This window comes from Acinonyx jubatus, chromosome E4 (assembly GCF_027475565.1).
Source record: "Acinonyx jubatus isolate Ajub_Pintada_27869175 chromosome E4, VMU_Ajub_asm_v1.0, whole genome shotgun sequence".
Taxonomy (NCBI): domain Eukaryota; kingdom Metazoa; phylum Chordata; class Mammalia; order Carnivora; family Felidae; genus Acinonyx; species Acinonyx jubatus.
This window is the reverse complement of record NC_069395.1, coordinates 45,940,332-45,964,162: the sequence shown is the minus strand read 5'-3', so window position 1 is coordinate 45,964,162 and position 23,831 is coordinate 45,940,332. Positions and strand designations below refer to the sequence as shown.

The 23,831-nt window shown below is 36.1% G+C and overlaps 1 protein-coding gene across 24 annotated transcripts in view; it reads right to left on the bottom strand.

Moving 5' to 3' along the window:
• HMCN1 (hemicentin 1) overlaps positions 1-23,831 on the bottom strand; it is a 703,321-nt gene that overhangs the window by 356,859 nt on the left and 322,631 nt on the right. For all 24 annotated transcript variants that reach the window (XM_053209695.1, XM_053209701.1, XM_053209691.1 and 21 more), the window contains one exon: positions 10,040-10,110. In XM_053209695.1, the coding sequence (XP_053065670.1) occupies positions 10,040-10,110 (71 nt within the window). The remainder of the gene's footprint in view (positions 1-10,039; positions 10,111-23,831) is intronic.

Sequence of the window (23,831 nt, the reverse complement as noted above, 5' to 3'; positions counted from 1 at the left end):
TTGTTAACTGTGTTTTTATTTGAACTCTGAGATAGAACTTATCTGTATCAGTGGGCATATTCTTACTCAGTATTTTGATATTCATTTTATCTTCAGAATTCTACTGATAGCTACAACTTACTAAGTTGCCAAAGACACTTCAGATAGAAAAAAAATGTGTACTGGAAAAACAGAAGCATGTGACCCTTCATAGTAAATGTCGCTCCTGGAATTAAAGAAAAAAACTGTAACCTCAGAGTTACAGTGATAATTATGTTAAAAAATAAATTCCTAGAAAGCAAGATAAAATAGGAATAAACAGAAATCTTATCAGTCAAGGGAGTAATAAAATAGAGATTATCATGCTGTCTTTTCTAAATATAAGACAATGTGGGAGTGGCAATGAACTAAACTGAACCTTTAAACCCCGAGAAGAGTTGGAGAAAAATGAGGTCCCTGTCCAAACCCCAATGGGAAAGTGTTCGTCAAACAAGTGATCAGAGTACTGGAAATCTCAGAGCAGGCCCTCACCCATGCCTTATTATGTCTCTTCTAGTCAACCCAATTCAATTCTATTTTCTTCATCCAGTTTCACTGAAATGGTGCTTATACCAGTTGTTTTCCAGGTATGTCTAACTCTAGGCAATGAAAAAATAAAACTTTTTTGGTAGGCTCATGCCTAAGTCCAAAATAAGTATTATTGGCATTATAGTATTTGCCCTTATTCTAACACAACTACAACCTACTAAGCCTTGTTTCAAAGTCAGACTGTATTTTTCCTTCCCACGGAATACTCACTGCTTGAAATGTCTTATTTCTGTAATTTTCCCTTTACCTATAAAATTCAGGAATGAAACTCAGTCTCAAGCTAAACGAGAGTTTACAACCCTCAGTTCTTCTTAAAACAGAGTTATGTGATTCTATGAGCAAGAAACAAAAGGTACATGTGGAAACCATTACATTGCATTGAACCTAACATAAAATTTCATTCAAGCAAGTATAAAATAAATTAGAATGACTACAGAACCCTAATGCATCAGTGACATTTGGTCTTCATCACTTGTAGAAACTATGGCGGGGATGTACTGAAAGATAATTGGAGTATTTCAGAGCCCAAACTTCAAATCTCTATAATCAAAATAAAAGTCCAGGCAGTCCACCATGCTGCCCTTTACGAGTTTAGAGAAGGTGGAATCCAAATCAAGGCATCAAAAAACTGTTGACCCTTCTTTCAGATGCATTAAAAGTTAACAATTACAACCATTTCCTGCCTTCCAGGTTATTACCTGCCAGTAGTAACTCTTCAGCAATTGAGCTTTCAGTTTGTTGGAACTACCTTCCTGTTTGGCCTAGGAGGAGATTCCGTTCACTTCAGTTTAAATAAAGGATACACTATGTACTGTGCATTCAATATCTTCATTAATAAATCAGAAATTGATACACCTTCATACTACTTAAGAGAATTCCTTCCCGGGGCACCTGGGTGGCTCAGTCAGTTGAGCCTCTGACTTCAGCTCAGGTCATGACCTCATGGCTCATGAGTTCCAGCCCCACGTTGGACTCTGTGCTCACAGCTCAGAGCCTGGAGCCTGCTTCAGATTCTGTGTCTCCCTCTCTCTCTCTGCCCTTCCCCTGCTTGCACTCTGTCTCTCTCTCGCTCTCAAAAATAATAAATAAACATTAAAAAAAATTTTTAAATAAAAAAAGAGAATTCCTTCCCTTGCCCATCAAGGATTCCATACCTTTTTATTTTCTTTTCCCACAAAGTTAAGACATTATCCTGATCCCTAGTTGGGATTCCTGATCTCTCCTACTATATGGCCTTGTTTGCCCAGAGAGAATGAGCCAGAAGAGGGCAGGGTTCTGGGTCTAAGGTGGCCCTTGCAGCCAGTCATTATCTGTCTATTCAAGGATTAGGCAGGCTTTCTTTCTCCCTGTTTTCCCTGGGTTATGACCCTTCTCTGTCTTTACTTAGCACTCTTCAGATTCAGCCTGCCCACTAAAATCTCTGTCTTCCTTTCTACTCCAACACTCACATATGGATCTTATATGCTTCCCAGCACATTTGGTATTATCTTGGTTATTGGGTAGTTAATGGAGATTATAATGTGATTGTGTAATGTGTGTTTTATTTTATGCGTAAAAATATATTTATACTGCTTATGTTACTTTAGGTCTTGGCAAAAAGATTATCAACACAATGCATTTTTTACTAATAAAATCATTATAATTTATGAACATTATAATATATAGGGAAGTTTGAGACAGACAAATTGTATGGGCTATTTTAGAGCTAGCAGTCATTAAACAAAACTGGTGAACTAAGATCTAGATCATCTCACAGGAGGAGATTCCATATATATAAACAGACCAGATAAATGAGGACTTTCAAAAATCAACATGAATATAGAAGTATGAGACCTGGTTTAAAGTTTATATGAAAAAATCTGAGGGACTGAGCTGGTAACTGCACCTGAATCCAATAATCTGATACCATTGCCAAAGAAATCTTATATTGGCCTCACACATGAAAGAGCTTCCCAGACATAGCTCCAGAGGAGGACCCCAGGTATCATCTGGTGATGAAGATCAGGGCTATTAAATCTCTAACTGGTGTTAGTTCATTTCTGATGTATTGATAGGTTTCTGGAAGGGATTCAGACATCTGATGGGGTAATTGGACAAATAATAGTCAAAGTGAGTACTCATACCAAGATTCCACAATTCTTCTTGACATTTTTTCAAGGGCTAAGAATAAAGACAGCTTCTTGAGAACTGCTCTTGATCTGAATTGAGAAAAAAACTCTACATTCATTTTGCTCAAAGTGAGGTTGATAGTTTTCTCTAGGAAATCTGGCTTTAGGTCAAGAAACATTCTCCCCAGGAAAATATTTTGACCTCCATCCTTACCATCACCTAAAAATGGACAAAATCAGATGCAGTACTTATTATGGGGAATAGGGTAATCCTTTGGTTACATAAGTAGCATGTATGGGGTGAATCCAGGCATCATGGGTCAGTGATGCCATTCTGTGACATGTAACTGTAATATTGACTCTGCAATGACTCGTGTATTTACCTTTTGGAACATTCCCATGCATGCACCCTTTGAAAAGAAAATCAAAATTTCATCATCATAATCCATACCTATGTCATTATGTCTATATTCTGCTTTGAAAAAGTAATCCAATAGTCAGAATACTCTTCTATACTCTCTGTCCTTTGAAGTGCTCATAAAAGATCATTAAGAAATCATCTAGCTATTTGCTTCTGGATAGGGTACCAAGGTGGATAGTTAGAAAAGAGCCAAGCATTCCCACTCAGTGCCCTCCATTCTCTTCCCTCCCTGAGGATTAAGAATTACTTGTCCCTCAGAGAATTCATATGGTCTAGCAGGGAACTCTAGCAGCACGTGAAAGTTGTAGTAGATGTTTCATTCAAACCCCAAGAAGTTTCAACTCTAACAATGAAAATAATCAAAACATCACCTACAAATACAACTAGGTTGTGTGGTAGTATGAACACTATCAATCTCTTAAAAGGCATCTTATCCTCGTGTCTCTCCAACGTGTTTGTGAGGTCATACTTAAATAAGTTTACCACAGTAAGTAGTGAGAACACATACTGAGCAAAAAGAGCAATTTTGTTTATAATTAACTTTGTCATTTGCCGCTCAGTAATTTCGGGTCAGCCAACTATGCAAACTGATGAGAGGTAGCAGTGAAAGTCAAAATCTTCAAGGAATGAATTCATTTCATTGAGGACGAGACCAGCCCTAGGCCTACCATCGTCTTTAATTCTCTACAGCACTATCTTGAAGTAAAATACAAAACAAATGTTATAAACAAATGTTAACTTGATTGGACTAATAAGGTTACTTAAATCAGTATTTAGAAGGAAAGCAACAGAGTCATAAAGGACACTGTCTTAAGCATTAAATACCTCCCGTTATGTGACCAGCTTTGCTATTTGCCAGTTTGGTGACCTGATTGTTACCTACTATCTCAAAGCTTGAGTATCCTCCTTTGTAAAAGGTAATATTAATATTTGTGTGGGTCTGAATTGAGAGAAACACTTGCAAAATCACAAGGCACATATTCCACAATTGCTGCTTGTTTACGGCATAAATGTTTGGTGATTATTTCCCTTAAAAAAACCTTCAGGGTACTGGAGGTAGTAACACAATAGAAGTAATAATAGCTAACATTTATCAAGCCTTCACTTTGGACCAGACACTGGTTCTATTATTCTTGAAGCTTTTACATGTATTATGAGTTACATGTGTTGGACTCATCTCATCTTACCTAAATTAAACACATGCCATTCTTCCTGTAAAAGTGAATACACACACACACACACACACACACACACACACACACACAGACATGCATTTGTACAAAAGAATACTTAAATAGAAATAAAAGCTGCTGTCTTCAGTTGAATCATGTCCAATACCAAAAATGGAAATCACATCTCCCATAGTTTTTCAATAAGTCTATATCTACACTGACATAAAATCCCTTCTTCTTATTTTTATCTAGCATGTCTTTTTTTGCTTTTCTTAATTTCTTTGTCACATATTAGTTTGATTTTTAAAATTCATTAAGAAAACTTTCCTATAAATTGAGAAATAAAGAGCATACTTTTACATAGTAGCATGATTTAGAACATCAGAAATTAGAGGCACCTAGGAGGTTAGGTGTACGACTCTTGATTTTGGCTCAGGTCATGCTCTCAGAGGTCATGAGTTCAGGCCCCATGTTGGGCTCTGTACTGACAGCACAGAGCCTGCTTGGAGACTCTCAGTCTCCCTCTCCCTCAACCCCACCCCATTTGCATTCTTTCTCTCTTTCAAAAAAAAATTAAAAAATATATATATACAATACCAGAAATTAGATAAAGTGTATACCAAATTGTCATCATAAATTTCTCTTCTATACTCAGCACTATCTTGTCTTCTTCTTTTTAATAGTCTTGGCCTATCTAGTGATGATTTTTCATACTCTCCTTTGGCAGTTAATTCTAACATCAATTGTTTTTACATGACAGCAAAACATTTGTCACCTTAACCTTAGCCTGCTGCATTTTGTCTATTTACCCTTCTATTCCTGTTAAAGAATTATAATAATTGGACCTTAACCTCATCTTCTTCATAAATCCATCCTGTTGTTATGTGACAATGCTGTTCTACATATTTTTACTCTTATTCCTGCTTTTTGGGGGGGGGGGTCAATTTTGCTAAAAGACTTCACAAAGGCAAATTAAATTATGTGTGAGGATTTTCAGTTTTAGGGACCAACTATCTATATGAAAAAATTGTAATTCCATTATTGTAAAAATACCTTCCTTCTTTTTTTACATTTCAAGTGTCTGACTAATTGCTTTTTGTTCTTTAGAACATTTGGATAAAAGGCTTGAAAGCATATTACTGCCAACACCATTTTTTGATTTCTAAAAATCAAAAGCTTTCTAGTTTTTTTTTTTTAATGTTTACTTATTTTTTGAGAAAGAGAGAGAGAGCACAAGCAAGGGATAGACAGAGGGAGAGAGACAAAGGATCTGAAACTGGCTCCATGCTGATACCAGAGAACCTGAGGTGGGGCTCAAACCTATGACCAGGAGATCATGACCTGAGCCAAAGTCAGATGTTTAACCAACTGAGCCACGTAGGCACCCCACCTTTCCAGTTTCTTATAAAGACTGTGACCTGAGACAAGACTTTGCACTGCATATTTACAGAGACACTAGGTCTCAAAGCTCTAAAAATCCCTCATTTCCTTTCTCTTACACTGTGTCATTCTTTTCCAGTCATTATCTTCATACTTGCTTAGAATTTACTTTTCTGCCCTTCAATATAGCAAATTCTTTGCCACTTTGGATGTCCAGATCCTTTGAAAAAAATATTTACATAAAAATTTCTAGCCTGTACATGGACCATGGGAATTAGAATTGTGTGTTGTTAAAATTTTTATGTTGCCTTAGTCTACCATGAGCTACTAAGAGCAAGGGCCTTGTACCTCTCATTGAGCCTCTGATCCACCTGTGGGATGAACCAGTATCTGCATGAAAGTGGACTTAAATAGGGATTATATGAGGGTAGCCTCTTTTAAAAATATATATTTAGCAGTAAAACTATATCAAATATAATTTAAGCTTTGATGGGGCAAAAGATAACTTAAAAACCTAATTCTCAGCTTGCATTACACAGAGATTCAGAAGGGCCAAGTAATGGAGATTTCTAGCTGATAGAACGTTAAGAAAGGATTTACTGTATTCATTTCTTTTTTCTCTGCAAAAATACAGCTGAGCTGTATTCTTGAATATCTGGCTAGAATGAAAATCCCCACATTCTCAATGAGACCTGGCACTGGCACTTCCTGATTTCCTGCCTCTCCCTTTCTTTTGTTCTGAGGAATCTTCAAGGAGTGTGCTTATTCTCTGTGCTCAATTTGTCTCCAGGGCAAAGGATCATAATTCCTGACTCATATTCCATTGATTCCCTTCCCAGAGCCCTCCTGCATCACCTTTTGGACTTGAGACTGTTACAGGCAGTCCATGGGGTTATATTCTATCTTTCTTTTCTTTTCTCCTGGAATGAAAGCGGGTGTACATTTCTCTGGAGGTTTTCTCTGGACTGGCTACATCTTATGGGTTTTATTTTTGCATTGTCTTGGGATCCAAAAGGATGCTTAAGTAGAACAACCAGTTGGATAAGAAATCAAATGTTTACTTTTTCCCTTCATTCAACATAAATATGAAAAACCTTTCATATTTATGAAAATATTTCATAAATATGAAAAAGCTCTAGGCTACATCATCACTTAACACCTAAAGAATATATTCTTTCTCCTCAGTGTTTGCTTAAAGAATATTTTATTATTTCATAAATCAGCCTAGAAACTAAATTTCACATATTTCATAAAATTTTAGTATAAAATACTAAATTTTGTTTTGTATATAATTTCCAGACTCCTCTTCTGTTCCCCTTCTACCATTTTTGGTGACTCCTTGCAAATCACTGTTATCATGAGCAACAAGAACTGCTGTCCTATTAAAGCTTACTTAGATTTAAACAAATTAAAAAAATTTTTTTTTAATGTTTATTTTTGTGAGAGAAAGAGACAATGCATGAGCGGGGGAGGGGCAGAGAGAAAGGGAGACACATCAGAATAAATTTAGTAAAAGAGAAAACTAGCCAAGGGATAAATATATAAATCCATTTAGGTACTTATGAAATATGATTTATTTTAGTATATGATTAAAAATTATAGAGACAGGCACAATAAAATAATCATGATTGAATACATATTTGGAATGCCAAACTTTGGCTTTTTCACCCTATGCCCTAATTATGCTCATACAATACACAGTTGCAAATCAAATCATTCACCCAACAGTGAAACCAAAGTATTAAAACTCCAAACTCTAATTTGGACTGTGTTGATTTGTACACAATGGTATATTCATTCATTCTTCCTTTCTTTCATCAAAAAGTGAGCATGTTCAATATGCCATACATTTTTCTAAGGTAATGATGAGCTAAATCAGACACGATTCTTCAGTGTGAAATCCCCACTACTTTGTGATGGAGAAAAGCAGTAATATATGGCCAAACCTTAAAGACAGGGAGGATCTCTGAGGAAGTGGTGTTCAAGATTAGACTTGAATCCTGAATACAAGATTTTAAACTAGGTTAAGGGAGCATGGAAGTGAGGGCAGGATGAAGGACAGGAAATTCCTGTGCAAGGAAAAGAGCATGTGCGAAAATGCCACTGGGAGATGAGTGGAGGATAAAGATTTGCAGAGAGTCTATGCAAGGCCCCTAAGACAGAGCACAGAGCACAAAGGAGAGAGTGGTTCTACACAGGGCTGACAGAGAGACAGGTCTCAGGTCACTCAAAATCTTAGGAAGAATTTAATGAGGTGGGGATAGGGGATGACTGCAGAGGGTATTAGGGGAAATGTTCAGAGATGTATTTTGAGATTATTTTGTTTGTAGAATGGAGAATAGTCTGGCAAATAAAAGCAAGAGCAAATGCAGGAAAATCACTTAGAAACTTTTTTTGCATTTGCTTAGACTAAAGATATAGTAATTGGGATTAGGGTAGTACCAATAGAAATAGTGAGAAATCAATAGACATAAAAAATATTTAGAAAGTTAAAAACCACGACTTGATGGTTTGGATGTTGGGGGAAAATCATCATATTAAAGATGATTCACAGTTTTTGGTAGTATAACCAGAATATTGTGGTCAACATTCACAAAGACAAAAAATAGAGGACAAAGAACAAGAATTTAGGACCAAGTGTAGAGCAATGGAAAGGGCACATTTGTGAGTTTCATTATAGAGGCCCATTGTGACATCTAGGGGACTGACATAAGGATCTGTATGTCAGAGGAGAAGTCTTAGGGGCCATTTGTTTGCCTATGTTTGAAACAGTAAGTGAGGTCACTTGCTCAGGGCAGATCGCTCACTGAAACAACCAGTAGTAAAAGGTGAGGGGATGGAGGTTTAAACAGAGTAGACAAGATCTGTAATTATCATTGGGACAAATGGGAAATTTAATCAACCAGAAAAACATAGTAAGATCATGGGAGTACTGAGAGTCCAGTGTTGTGTATCCACAGTGGAATCAACCTGCTCTGTTGTAAGACTTTAACAGCACATCGCCCTGGTGGACAGGCATGAATAATGCAGATAATTGGAGTTATTGAGGAATAAAGTTTTGCCTTTTGAAGAAAAAAGCAATGGACAAGGAAGAAAAAGAGGTGTTTTTGAAATGATAGGACTCTGAGCTCAACTGGAGGAAAGTAAAAAAAGGAGAGATCTGATGGCCTGGGAGACAGGCTAGGGGTTAATGAGGGTGAAGGAGGAGTTGTAAACAGTTGTGCCAACAAGCTTGGTGGACAGATGGTTGCTGCTGGAGGTTAAGATGCTTGAACTAGTGCTTTGAGAGGTAGAAAGGATTATTGATGATAAGGTCCTGAGGGCGTGGAAGACTGAGATGGAGTAAAGAACAGGTTATTGCAGATGACTAGCAGGTCAAGGAACTGAGGGGAGAAGGCTCTGACAGGTCTTTCCCATAAATGCTGAAGTCCCTGGAATGATGGCAGCCCTGAAGGGGAAACGTAGCCAATGATCTAGGTACCAGTAGCTTAGATGAATGGTGGGGAGTGGTCAAAAGGTCTGGAAATGACTACAGCAAAGACCATCCATGGAGAAGAGTATAGTGAAGCAGCCTCAAAGAGCAAGTTTTTTTTTGTTTTCATGAATGGATTTAGCAATAATGATCTCAAAGCAGCCCTGAGGGGAAAGTACATACTAACCCTATCTCCAAGTCCTGTTGTCAGAATATCAGCTAAAGCAATGTTATTCTTCTTCTCTAATCACCTAATTATACTTACTGTCAAAAATTTTATACAGTTGACTTAGACCAGAGAACATCAAAATTATTTTTAATTATACCATTTCTGTTGTGGGGGAAGAATTAACTGTTGTTTATGATTCTCAGTGAAGGGACTCACCTAGAGCAGGCTTCAGTAAACTTTGTTGTAGAGGGTCACGGAGTAAATATCTTAGGGTATGTGGGCCAGTCTGTCAAAGCTACTTAATTCTGCTATTGTTGTATGAAAGCAGCCATAGATAATGTATAAATGAAGGTGAACTCAATCTGCCCCATTTACATATCTATTGTTCAATTCATTCAGAACTCAAGTGAGAAAAGGAAGTGGAATTAAAAACTAATAATTATTTCTGGAACACGTGGGTGGTTCAGTCAGTTAAGCATCGGACTTCAGCTGAGGACATAATCTCATGGTTCATGAGTTCGAGAATCGCATCGGGTTCTCCCCTTCCAGTTAGTAGCCCGCTTCAGATCCTCTGTCTCCCTCTCTCTCTACTTCCTCCCCTGCTCACTCCCTCTCTCTCAAAAATAAATAAACATTAAAAAAATTTTAACCCAAAATTATTTCTTTCAGGTTTAAAAATAAGGGAAATCAGACAAAAGTTCATGATTTTCCTTTCCCCTGAAACAAATAAAATTGAAAGCAAGCACTTACCTGAACATACAATTCTCTGAGTTCATATTGAAATTTCTTGGGATCTGTGGTAATTGTCACTGGGCCAATTTCTATGAGGATAGAAATGACATAGATAAGTAAATTGTAATCGATAGCATTAAAGAGTTTATCATGTTTGCAAATGTCTTTTCATTGTACACTACATGGTTATTTATTAGTAAGAGATATATAGCCAGCAAAACAACAGACTGTTTCTCAGTTTATAGCTACCAAAGAATAACTTAAAATTTGCTGGAAATTATGCATATTCAGAGTGACTTTTTAGCCTTGGGAAATGCAAAGGAGCAGTCAAAAATGTGGTAAGACCAAGAGCCAGGAGACCCCAGGTTCAGTCCCTTTTTACTCCCATCAGTCAATGAATATTTATTGAACACCTACTTCATTGCTGAACTCTAAATTAATTACCCATCCATCCTATAATTCTGTTTTCTCAACTATAAATTGTAAATTTGTTTGCAACTTTTCTGTAAGTCCAAATTAGTTAAAAATAAGAAGTTTAATATTAAACAACAATAAAAATGACCTTCAATGCCACAGAGTTTTCAAGAAGTTGCAGAAGCATTGATATGAAAACATTAAAAGTCGAAGAAATAGTCCCCCTCACTTCCTTCCCTGGGCTGGGGCTGCTGTCCATCACTATCACCATTTGCCTGAGCCGGCTCTGACCACTTTGTGGTCACTGCCACCCTCACAACTACCCTGATATATTGCACAAACCACTATTCCAAATGGGAACAAGTGGGCCACTGCATTTCTTGGAAAACCAGGACCTAAGGTAGGTGAAAAGAAAGGGCCCAGATACCAGGGGTGGTTAATTTGGCAATATTTTTTTTTTTTTTGTAGGATGCAGCATGTCTATAGTAAACATTTTCATCCACAAAGATAATTTTCTTAAAAATAACAATCAACCTTTAAAAGAGAAAGTGGATGGGGCACGTGCATGGCTCGGTTGAGCATCCTACTCTTGGTTTTGGCTCAGGTCATGATCTCAGGGTTTGTGAGTTTGAGCCCCACATTGGGCTCTGCACTGAGAGTGCAGAGCCTGCTTGGGATTCTCTCTCTCTCCCTCTCTCTCTGCCCCTCCCCGGCTCACTCGCTCGCTCGCTCTCTCTCTCTCAAAAAATTTTTAAAAAAATAGACAAAGTGCCTTTACGAGTATCAATTACTTCCTTAAGAAACACCCATACATTTAGTAATAGAGTATTAAAACTCATGAGTATCATGTGCACTGACACTAAATTCCTAGGGTGGATGGAAAGTTTTCCATTTTATCTAATGAAGATACAGGCTGCATTCAAAATGATAATGTGCAACTACAATACCAAATTATAAAAATATTTAACATATAATTTTTAACAAGACATGTTCTAGCTTCAAAGGCACACTGCTAGAAGAAGACTTTATGACTTCAAAGGATAATAATTAATTAGTCAGGCCTTCTATAATGTGCTAAATGTAATACAAAAATAGACTGTAGGATTTTAGAAATAAATGAGGTAAATTGGAAAGGAAGCACAATTTGTCTGCCATAACCCATGTAATTTTTCTTAGAAATGACATGAAAAAAATGCCTCCAACCTTCATCATACAGATCACAGATCAGCCACCTAGCAGTACACAAAAGGAGTGGAGAGGCAATTGGAGAAATTGTGTGAAAATGCAAACATGTGCATTCCATACCAAGCAGAACAGTTATTAGTTATGTAAAAGTCTTGTCCCAAGTGTATGGAAAATCAGAGAAGCCTATTCCCTCAAGACTAAACAAAGGCATACTTTGCAAAGGAATGCATAATAGCAAAGAATATGCCAGGCAGTTACACCCCGACATATAAATTGTCAGTAGCACTGTCAGGCCAAACATCTATGTTCCTACATGGCATAATACTGAAATAATTCTAGAATTCAAAGCTCAAGAATTAGAAAGAAATACAAAGAATACTGGAAAAAGACAATTACATAAGAATACAAAGAGAACATTCCCCATAATAATAATATAAAAAACAGTCCTGGAAATATGCCTGTTCTTCAACACAGGAGATCAAGGACTGGTACTGAAGTAAGAAGACTGATTAGGCTTCATTTGTATCCATAGACTCAAATATCCATTTGTTTCCAATGAAGATAGGAAATCCCTCCTGAATTTCATTAATAAGCATTTTTGCAAACTATACTGGACAGCTGAGATAAATCTTTTATCAGTTATGAGAAATACTCAGGAGAGGTGAGGGCTTGCTGAGCTGCCATATCCCTCCAGCTGTAAGCATCCTTTCCAACTCTTTTGAATAGAATGATATGACTATTTGGCAAAATCAGCCCTCCTCCCTTTCAGGACCTGCTTCCATTCCACTCTTACTCTTCACTTAATAGAGCCCTGTGACAGTGTGTTATGAGCAATTTCCTCTTCTCTTCCTTTTGGCTCATGTTAGTTTCATCCCCTGCCAAGGCTTTGATGACATCCAGTAGGTACAACTTTGTCCTCTCTTCCTGCCCAAACACGGCCCTCTATTGCATATAGAATTAAATGAGAACTCTCCAAGGCATTCCAGGCCTCTCTTCTATTAATCCAATTTTCTACCTTTGTCAACACCCCTTAGCATGAGGCCACTGTGCTTCCTCACCATCCCATGGCCATCCCCACTGTCTTTCATCTGTCCATATACTGCTCATTCTAAAAAGCCTGACTTAAGTCCTACTCCTTGAATGTTTTGACTTTTCTCCAATTTGCTTTAATGTTGTTTTGATAATATTTGTACAGTAAACACATGGGAATAATGAAGATGCACAGCATTCAAGAGAATGCAAAGATCACCTCCACTTTATTCAGTTAACTTTATCTAGTGATTTACAAATAAAACACACCAAAAATCACTCAATCAATCAACCATCAATCTCCAAAAAAAGCACTGAGCTAGAAGGGACATCAAAGATCATTTCATTCAATCTCTTTATCTATAGAAGAAAACTTTACGTCCAGCAAAGATGAAATTGAAAACTTGGGTGGTTTAAAAAAAAAAAGGTTAAGATTTCTGAAAATATTTTCTATACAGAGCAACCTGTCTGGCTCACTAATATTTCTTCTTTTCCAAGATCTCCATTCTGTTGATGACTAAAGTACCACTAACTTTCTCCTCCTTTCCTCTGGACCACAGGCAAGACAGGCCATGATCAAGTGCCTAAACTGACGTGTACAACATCCAGGATTCTTAATTGTTGCAGGCCTGGATATTGTCTTTAACAGACCAAAGAACAATAAAGAAAAAAATAAAGGTTAAAGGTCAAGCCCAGGCCTTCAGATCCTTTATTTCTTGCTCATTTCCTTACATCATGGAGACTCCATGCTATAGCTAACGACCATGAGACATGATCGATATGATGACAATAAGTCAACTAAGAAAGTTTTCAGTTTTCCCTATTAACTAAATGTTTTGTTTTTTAATCAAGTTACTAATACATAATCAATAGACACAATTTTCCATATACACTTTGTCTTACAAAACAAAAGAATCATTACAGCAACATGCATTATTACAAATATAAGAAATACGTCATGCTTCAGAAGACCACTTTTTATAAAAGAAAAAAAACAAAACACAACAATGTCCAAAACTGCAAGGCAATCTCCCCTTTCCATTAATTTTGTTGTATCTCGTTTCCTAGGGACTTATCGGATAGGTTGGATTTATTTCCAGCATCTCAGCCATTGTTCTCTTAATCTGAGTTGCTAGATTGTATTTAAGAAAATAATGGAAAGAAGTTCACAATGTAATATTTTCTTTCACTGCTTCACTTGGCAAGATCAATATCCAGTTTCTCACTTCCTTTTTCCTTTCCACTAACAGATTTCTGCTCCTTACAGTTTTTCTTTACTCAAAGTGTTTCTTGATAATAAGAGAAATAGTTACTGCTGCCTTGCTGGGGTTTAAACACTGCCTGTGCATGATTTGATAACAGTATGCACAATTGTTTTGGTTTTCAAAAATACATAGCTCACGGCTTTATATTTATAGTGACACATAAATATGTGAAAAGTTAAAATGAGACCCCTAAGCTACATTATAAACTAATCAGTATTTTCAAAGCATTATAGAAAAATCAAAAATAACTATAAATCATAAGGCCTATCATAACAGAAATTTAAAAATAATTGAAAACTACATAGTTGAAAATTTACACATAAGCCTTGGAAACTTAGAAAGTCTAATTTAGCAGCTGAAAAGAGCTAAGTGATACAAAAAAGATGGCAAACTTTCTCAGTGCCCAGAGAAAATAGAGACCCCTGAGTCTAGGGAAACACAGTGAAGGCATCAGGAGGAGATGAGGAATGCGTTGGGACTTGAGGAAAGCACCAGATTTTTTTTTTAATTTTAATGTTTGTTTGCTTATTTATTTATTTATTTATTTATTAAATATACGAAATTTATTGTCAAATTGGTTTCCATACAACACCCAGTGCTTATCCCAACAGGGGAGAAAGCACCAAATTAACAGAGGGTGGTATTAGAACAAAGAAATTCCAGGCATTGGGACACGGGTGGTTCAAAACTGCTTCCATGCACTGAATCTCAACTGTTACTCTCTCTAAAAATTCTACCCCTGGGCAATTAAACACAACTCAATTATAATGTCTTCTATGTGCAAACCTACTTGTAAATAGACATATTCAAAGCATTCAAGTTGTCTAAAGGAAAATCAATAAATTATGTTTCCTGTTTGGGGATGCTACAGAAAATCAGATTAATAACTATATTTACTTTTACTGTTTTCGATTTAATCCACAATGCACTCTTTCTAGATTTCTCTATTCTCACTCAATTATAATGTTGCTGTCCAGCACCATTTTTAAATGATCTACATCTAATCCACAAAAACAGAACTGTCTCCTGACTTTGAACTAAGCTAAGGACAAGTATATTTCAGGACTTGTTTGCGTACATTCCTACTCACAATAGAATAGGTAATTTTCAAGACCCTTAAAGGCCCTTAATGATTGTTTTGACATGAAGTGATGTAGTTGGTGTGTTTTATAAAATCCAGGCCAATGATGAATTCATGCATAGCATGTTATCTAGTATTGATTAAATGGCATTCTGCTCTACTATCCAAAGAGATTATTCATTTAACGATGTTATATGATAACCTTAAATATATGCACTTAACAAAATTGCAGCTAATATATGTAAAATGCAAGGGTCATTTCACTTGGACTGTTGAACAAGATATAGAAAAAATCGTGAACATGAATTCACCAATGTTACACAGCTGTTTAGAACAGGAAGCAAAGAAGAATGTCTTAATAATTGACACAGGATTTTGAGGTATATTGAGTAGGAAGGATGTTATTGCTTACACTGGACCTTAGCCATAGCTGTAGAAAGCACTCTTGCAAAAACAGCCGTGGGATTTTTAATGGGCAACAAAATTCAAATTCAAGGTTTTACATGAAATCCTAAATAAAAAATGGCATTTTAGCACCAAAACATATCCATGCATTGATAAGGTATACTCAGATAGGAAAACATAAAATATTTTCTCATGCTATTTAATAAAATTTAATTAATAAGCTTTCCAGTGTGATTAAGGTACTTTGAAAACAAACAAGAAAATGAATACTATGTACAAGACATTTTAAAATTTAAACAGTGATATTCTAAGTAAATGTGTTTTTAATTTTAAGATAAAAGTATTAAAATTCATTTCAAAGTTTTAATTGTTCTCTTAGACAATTCTTTAGCATTAATGGCCTTTCAAATAAATCTAGACATCAGTGCGGGACAAAGAAAAATTATAAAAGGAGTAAAATGCTGTTGAAGAAAAAGTACATTTACAAGTCCTTAGAAATGAATTGTTAGTGTTGTTAAAATTTCCACATTAGGAGAACAGACTTAATTTCAGCCCTGATTGTTTCCACAACTAAACAAATATATGGAGTCCTTTGATCATGTTTTCAGGGAAACTATAATGCAGAGATCCAAAATCATATTTATGAAGTAACACTTTATTTGCAAAAAAAATATGGGAATCACAGACATTGCTAAAAATATGATAGATGCATTTATGTGTCTCTATATATGTGATAGTATGTATATGGTTTCCCCCCCAAATTGCATTCATTTACTCAACCAACAGACACTATATCCTTATAGTTAGTTCCAATTGGCAGGGAAAAGCACAAACAAGCAAATACATTTAAAGAGTTAGCAGAATCAGACATGTCTGGGTGTGTCCTACAAATTAAAGGGCTGACTTCAGGGACTTAAGACCGGTGTATTTGTATGAGGTCCTGCTCTCAGAGGCCTCTGCTCTGTTGAGAATACTTTGCAGTCAACTGTCTTGAAATAATTTTATCTTTGAATTTGTGTTTTATAAGTCAAGTTCAATGGGACAATGGAACATACAGTCTGAGCTTGGAGCCTTAGCTCATGGTGGGTCCTGCCTGCCACCACTTCTGAGGACAAGTTCTCAGCCACCTCTTCTCCCACTCACACATGCCCCACGCTCCACCCAGCAGCCCTGTTGCTGCCTCAGTAGGCTGTCACCATCCACCCAAGCAGGGACCTGATGTGAGGATAGGGAGGGGTGGGAGCTCCGGCCACCAGAAGCCATGTCTCAGCCAGGACAAACCTTCCACACACTCTCAACCCAGGTACCAAGCACATATCAATGCCATGATTTAAAGATCCCTGGGAGTCGCCTGTCTGCCAAGAGTTGGAGCTACAGAAAGAGATGTGTGGCTCAGATGACCAGACCTTGCCCAAGGCTGACGCACAGAGCCCGACACGGGGCTCGAACTCACAAGCCGTGAGATCATGACCTCAGCCGAAGTCAGACGCCCAATCAACTGAGCCACCCAGGCGCCCCTGTACAATGCCAGTTTTAAATGCAAATATCAGAGCATTTAACTCCTGCGTGGATTCAACCAAATTATACAATCTGTATTTTGTGTTGATGCCAGATGGTGCCTCCAACTGGCTAGAAGAGACACACACAGGCCGGACTTAGGAAGATTGAAGGAGGAACCATTCATTTATAATCCCAGCAGCAGTATAAGTGTTCCAGATTTATCATGACACCGAATTAAGTAATACTCCTTATTGAAGAATAGAAAAGATTTTTTTAATGAAAAAAAAACCCACGGTTATATAAAAGAAAGCTAAATATTAAAATATATGTATTCTGACAAGTCAATTTATGGATTTAATACATTAAGAATCTCAGAAAAGTTTTTTTGCTTGTGTGTGCTGTGTTTATTTTAAACAGCACATGGTCATTTTGTATTAATGAAAATTGACAAGGTAATAAAGGACATCACAAGCATCAATAACTAAGAGGACAGTACTGCTGGTATACAAATGAATATATAGTAACTAGAAAAAAATTAATAATCTACATACAAACTACTATCTGAAGATAAGGCACATAAAATAGGATTATTTAAAAAATATTTAACCTTAATTCATATTTTATAGTATACAGCAAAATAAACTCTAAAAGGCTTACATGGTTCAATATAACATTATAATTTTACCTGAATCCAAATTAGAATATAAATCAGATATATAAAAGAATAACATTCTTCTTTTCAAAGCAATAGAATAAATCACTAGGAAAAATACTGACAAATATGAATATATAGAAATCAAATGAAAATTGATTACACTCGGGGTGAGTACAGCATAACATATAGAGTGGTCGAATCACTATCTGTACATCCAAAACTAACATGCACTGTGTGTCAACTATACTTCAATTTAAAAATATCAAATGAAAATTAAATTCTAATATAAAATAAAGCCAGATTTGGCAACACTTATGTCATCAATTAAAATAAATTAAAATCTACACTATCTGAAGAGATCATTCAAATTTGTACAAAAAAAATAATAAAGTACCAATCACTACATAAAAAGAAAATTCATTAAAAGAAGGAAACCAAAGAAATAAGACCAGAAGCAAATGTCTGTATTTAGTTATAGTGAAAGAGATGTAAACTTCAGTCAATTTTAAGTACCTGGTAAGAAAGAAAAGAATCTTTTTTGAGTATCACTCAAACTGTAACACAACCTGGAATATGTGTACTGTCAGTAAGATTATAAGTGGTTACCACTTCAGTGAAATTTACTATAGTTATATGTATTTTAGGTATGGTAAGTCTTTTTAAAAAAACTTTTTTTTAGTACTTATTTTTTGAGACAATGCAAGAGACAGAGTGCAAGCAGCGGAGAGGCAGACAGAGGGAGACACAGAATCTGAAGCGGACTCCAGGCTCCAAACTGTCAGCCCAGAGCCCGACACGGGGCTCAAACTCACGAACCGTGAGATCATGACCTGAGCTGAAGTCGGACGCTTAACTGACTGAGCCACTCAGGCACCCTGGCATGCTAAGTCTTAAAAGTCTCTTCTGATAAAGTTATTTTCCTTTTTGTTGTAATTCACTGGAAATAAAAAAGACAATGACATGACTAAGGTATCAACAAATAATGTCAAAATAGAGAAATATTTAGAAATATAAATCTCTAAATAATATTGGGCAGCAATTAAACCATTGTTCCGTGTTGAAACACAAGTAAACATTTATCGTAGAACATTAAATAAAAAGGGAAAACATAAATTGTATATACACTTTGATTCCAACAACAGAGACAGATATGCATAAGGACAAATTCTGAAAGGTCACACCAGAGTAAAAATTGATGTTTGGAAGAGGTAGAACAATGCATACTTTTTTTTTTTCATCAAAAAACTTTCAAATTAGTGGACCCATAAATTAAGGAAGGAAAAATTTCACTTGAGCACGTATAAGCTTGAGGTTGTACTCATGAATTTTGGCTGTATTCATGAATTTGCAGCTCTTAATTGGTTTATAATGGTCTCTAGAGAAAGGCACACAAATATCTCTCAGCATTGGGTAAATCACAAGGAAAGCACTGATCTGGGACATTATCTATTACTGTTGTGAGGTGAAATATTTGAAGAAGGTGAAATACTTAGAATTTAATCAAAACAGTCATTGTCTGGACAGAGTATTCTTTTTCAGTCCTCTCACTTCAAGCTTTCATCTTTCTTTTAAGTGCACAACTCTTGGCAATGTCATCTTCCTACTGTTAGTCTTTATTGAATATACAAAGAATTCCTTCTGATGGAATGAAATAAAACACTCTGCAAAACTTGTAACCCTGAAATTCAACCTCAATCATATTTTGGTTCTATTATTATTATTTTTGTTTTCTCTCCACACTCAGGCAATGATGTGTGCCTATTCATATACACATGTGTCTCTAGTCTTGCTTTTTTCTCTTCAGAGGAAAAATACTGAAAACACAAAATATTCAGTGTAATTATAAAGACTGAACATGAAACTGAATCATCAATGGGAGCATCCATTTTAAATTTAAATACCTCTCCTAAATACGAAGAAATTCAAAGTATTCACCTTAGTTGGTGGCTGAAAGTACCACTGAATTGGAAGTTACCACAGTCTCATTAAGGTCGATGAAGTTAATTACTTTGTTTCAGTGTGAATATTTTCCAAAGGTATTTTCAACCCAAGACAAATCTGCACCTGGTGCCCATAGTTGGTACTGGGAAGGCATCTACATAGCAGCCATCCCACTTCCTCTCTTCTCAGGTCACCAACACACTGCTGCAATTGCAAGGCCAGGCATGTGTGTCCCCACAGATACCAACAGCTGTGGCACATGTCCAATACTTGCCAAACACTATAGACAAGGAACAAGAGACATTCTGTTGCATTTTTCTGGTATCACAGTGATCAGTCTCTTCTTATCACCACAGGGTTTCAGTATCTCTGCTCCAAGTTTCCATGCTTCTCTACTTCATTTTGAAGAGCATTCCTGTTAACTGATTACATCAAGCCTTCTCTTTAAAACCTAAACTTCAAAAGGCAGGGGTTGTTTCTTTGTTGTACGGTCTGTATTCAAACCAAAATGCAATAACTAACATATATTTTATAGGCATCCATTAATAACAATTAGCAGAGACACTGAAAGGGAGATTTGTCCAAGTAAAGTTCCCAACCACACTGATTAATAGTGCTTAGATTGGTGCTGGTCCAGATCCCGCCAGAAAATCTTCATAGACTAGATGAAAGTGTCATTTGTTTTGGAATTGTTTATTCATATGGCCCATGTTTACTAAATGTTGGACTGAAGAGGCAGTCTACTGCTTTGGTTAAGAGTTCAGGTTCCCCCTTATCAAACCAAACTTTTCTTCCAAGACTTCACTTCGGTCTCAACTTTTTAGAATACCTTCCTCAATGTTTCAACTCTTAGAGATCATTCCTCTGAATTATTTTAATGACATGTCTTAAACTGCTTGTTTGGTATTTACCAGATGTGATAGGCATTTTCTAAAATAGCCTCCAATGATCCCCACTGGCTGATATTCACACCCTTGCGTAATCAATCCCCTCTCCTTGAGTATGGGCTGAACCTAATGACTTCTAATGAAGAGAATAGTGCAAAAGTGACGGGCTATCACTACAAGATTAGGTTACAAAGAGACTATGGCTTCTGTCTTCATACCCTCTCCTGCTCTTTAATTAAAATTACCTCTTGTGCTCCTCTATTTTCCTATAGAGAGGCCCACATGGAAGGAACTGAGGGCAGCCTCTGGCCAAGCCATCCAGGACCTGAGGCCTTCTCCATCCAACAGCTCATGAGGAACTCAATCCTGCCAACAACCATGTCGGTAACTAAGAGGACCCTTCTCCTGTCAAGCCATGAAATGACTACAGACCAAATCAGTACCTTGATGACAGATTTTCAAAAGACCCTGAGTCAGAGGACCTAGCTAAGGCATGCTAGGATTCCTACTCAACAAAGTATGCTATAAAAAATGCTCGTTCTGTTACAACACTAACTTCTGGAATAATTTTTTGTGCAGCAACAGATAGCTACATTAATTTAACTACATATTGTCTCCCAAGCTAGATTATAACTGTTCTGATGCCAGCAACTGTGACATTTTGAATCTCCTCCCTTGGATAGTGATCCTCACTCTTTGATAATGGTGATGTTACAGAAATACATTGACAACAATTCTGAACAATATATACAAATAATTACCTTAAAATAGTCCCTATAGCAAACATAGAGGAATTAGTCTATGTTCAAGAATCTGTAGTTTAATTTGCAAGAAAATGTAAATATTTGTATGTATATATGTGTGTGTTTATAATAAATAATTGTCCAAACAGAAACACACAGATCCCATAGAAATGACCAATTTTATTAGAGGTGAACAATTAAGTAATTATTTAAGTAATTTTAAGTATTTAATTATAATTAGGTAATCATAAAAGTAAATGAACAGGAAGTGTGAGGTCTAGAAAAATCAGAAAATATTAGTATGACTATGTGAAAAATATGTAAGAAAAGGAAAATACTAAATATTATAAAAACTCTTAAAACAATCATGGCACTAAAAAACATTAGAGAAATAGTGAATATCAATAAAACTTCTGAAGTCATACATAATCTCTAATGACGCCTATGAATCTCATTATGATAATGAAATCAATAATGTCAAAGGGATGAATTGAAGAACATTCAAAGTAACTGAAATTGAACTAATTTTCGCAAGAAGTTATTAATGAAGCATACACTCTACCAAAAATAATCTGTCAAAAATTTAAGATCTCTTTAAGCAAATACTATTTTTCTAACACTTTTTAATTCAACAAATAATTTTTTTTGTTTATTTTTATTTACTTTGAGAGAGAGAGATTGAGAGCAAGTGGGGGAGGGTCAGAGAGACAGGTACACAAAATTCCAAGCAGCTCCGCACTGTGAGTACAGAGCCCAATGCAGGGCTCGAACTCACAAACTGTGAGATCATGACCTGAGCTGAAGTCAAGAGTCAGAAGTTTAACTGACTGAGCCACCCAGGTACCCCTAACAAATAATTTTTAAGTCCCTACTAGGTAACCATGTCCCATGCTTGAAGCTAACCATTCAAAGCCTAATATGTAACTTTGTGAATTTATGTGACTTCTTTTTAATTCTGTAAATTTCAACCTATCTACTGAGTTTCCTATTGAAAAACTGAACATGTTTTGCACAGGTCATGAGAAAGAATGTTTAGAAGGCATTTTTCTGAAGAAGAAATAGAACAGACTGAAGTAGAACAGAACAGATTATTAAGTGCTTCATATCTGACAGCACTGTGCTTGGCACAAGGGAACTAACTGTGGAAGAGACAGACATGATCACATGATCCCTTTCTCCACAGAATTCACTGTCTTAGAAAAGGGAGAATAAGCCAACAAGCAAACAGAAAAAACAGCAACTGATTGAAATAAGTGCAATGATGGAAATAAGCAAGCTACTGAGACTGATATAATGGGGAGAGTAGCTGCTTAATATTACATTACCGAGGGAAGACCTCTCTTTCATTTTCTTCGTATAAAATGAATGTCCACAGGGGCGCATGGGGGCTCAGTCAAGTGTCCAATTCAGCTCAGGTCATGATCTCACTGTTGGTAAGTCCAAGCCCCACGTCGGGCTCTTTGCTGCCACCAGAGCCCACTTTGGATCCTCTGTCTTTCTCTCTGCCCTCCCCAACTCGTGCGCACGCTCTCTCTCTCAAAAATAAATAACCATTAAAAAAACAAAATGAATGCTCATAATCTCCGCCCATTTTTATATTGGGCGGTTGGTATTTTTTGTGTCAATTTGTAGAACTCTTTATACACTAAATAATGTTTTGTCTGTTATATGAATTGCAAACAGTTTTCTCTACTTTGATGTTTCTTATAAGCAATTTTGACCATGCAGAAAGTTTCCTTTTATGAAGTAAGTAAAATTTATTACTCTTTTTCTTATGGTTCCTGATTTTTATCATGGTTGGGAAAGCTTTTTCATGTTGAAGTTATATAGAATTCTCTCTCCCATGATATCTTCTATTACTTTTATGGTTTATGTTCTACATTTACATCAATGATCTATTTGAAGTTTCTTCTGGTATAAGCTATGAGGTATGGATCCATTTTTGTTTCCAGATGGCTACCCTGTTGACTCATTATTATTTATTGAAAAATCCATTTTTCCCCATTGATATTACATGTACTACAATTCACATATGTATTCTATATTCTTTTCCATTAATTTTTCCCTCCATGCCCAGAACCAAACTGTCTTAATAATTGAGGTCTACTAAATTTTAATCTCTGGTGGGGCTAATTCCACATCATTGCCCTCCTTTGGTTAAATTTTATTGGCTATTTGTGCTTGTATATTTTTTTCCATTATCAACTTTAGATCAGCCTATCTAAATCCCAAAAATATCCTGAAAGTATTTTTGTGATTGTCACATAAACTTACAAAATGAATCGGGAGATACTGACAAGATGCTGAGACTTTCCATGGCGTATTATTCTAAATATCAAAGTATTCTTCCAGGAACATTAGAAGACTTTTAAAAAAGTTTTTTTTTTCCTTTTTCCATATACAAGGTTGCGCACTTCTTGTTAATATTTTATATATGTATATATATTTTTTGATGAACATTGGGGATCTTTCTTCCATTATGTCTCCTAATGCTTGTAAATTTGTATATATGAAAGCCACTGATTTTGTATATTAATTTTTTTCTCTCACTGCTGTTTGGAATTTTTTTACTCTGTGTAATAATTGTCAGCTGATTCTTTTGGTTTTTCAAGTACATAATCATATGATTTAAGCTGCAAATGTTTTCCTATTTTTATATCTCTAGTTTATTTCCCTTGTCTAATTGTGTTCGTTAGTACTCCAGA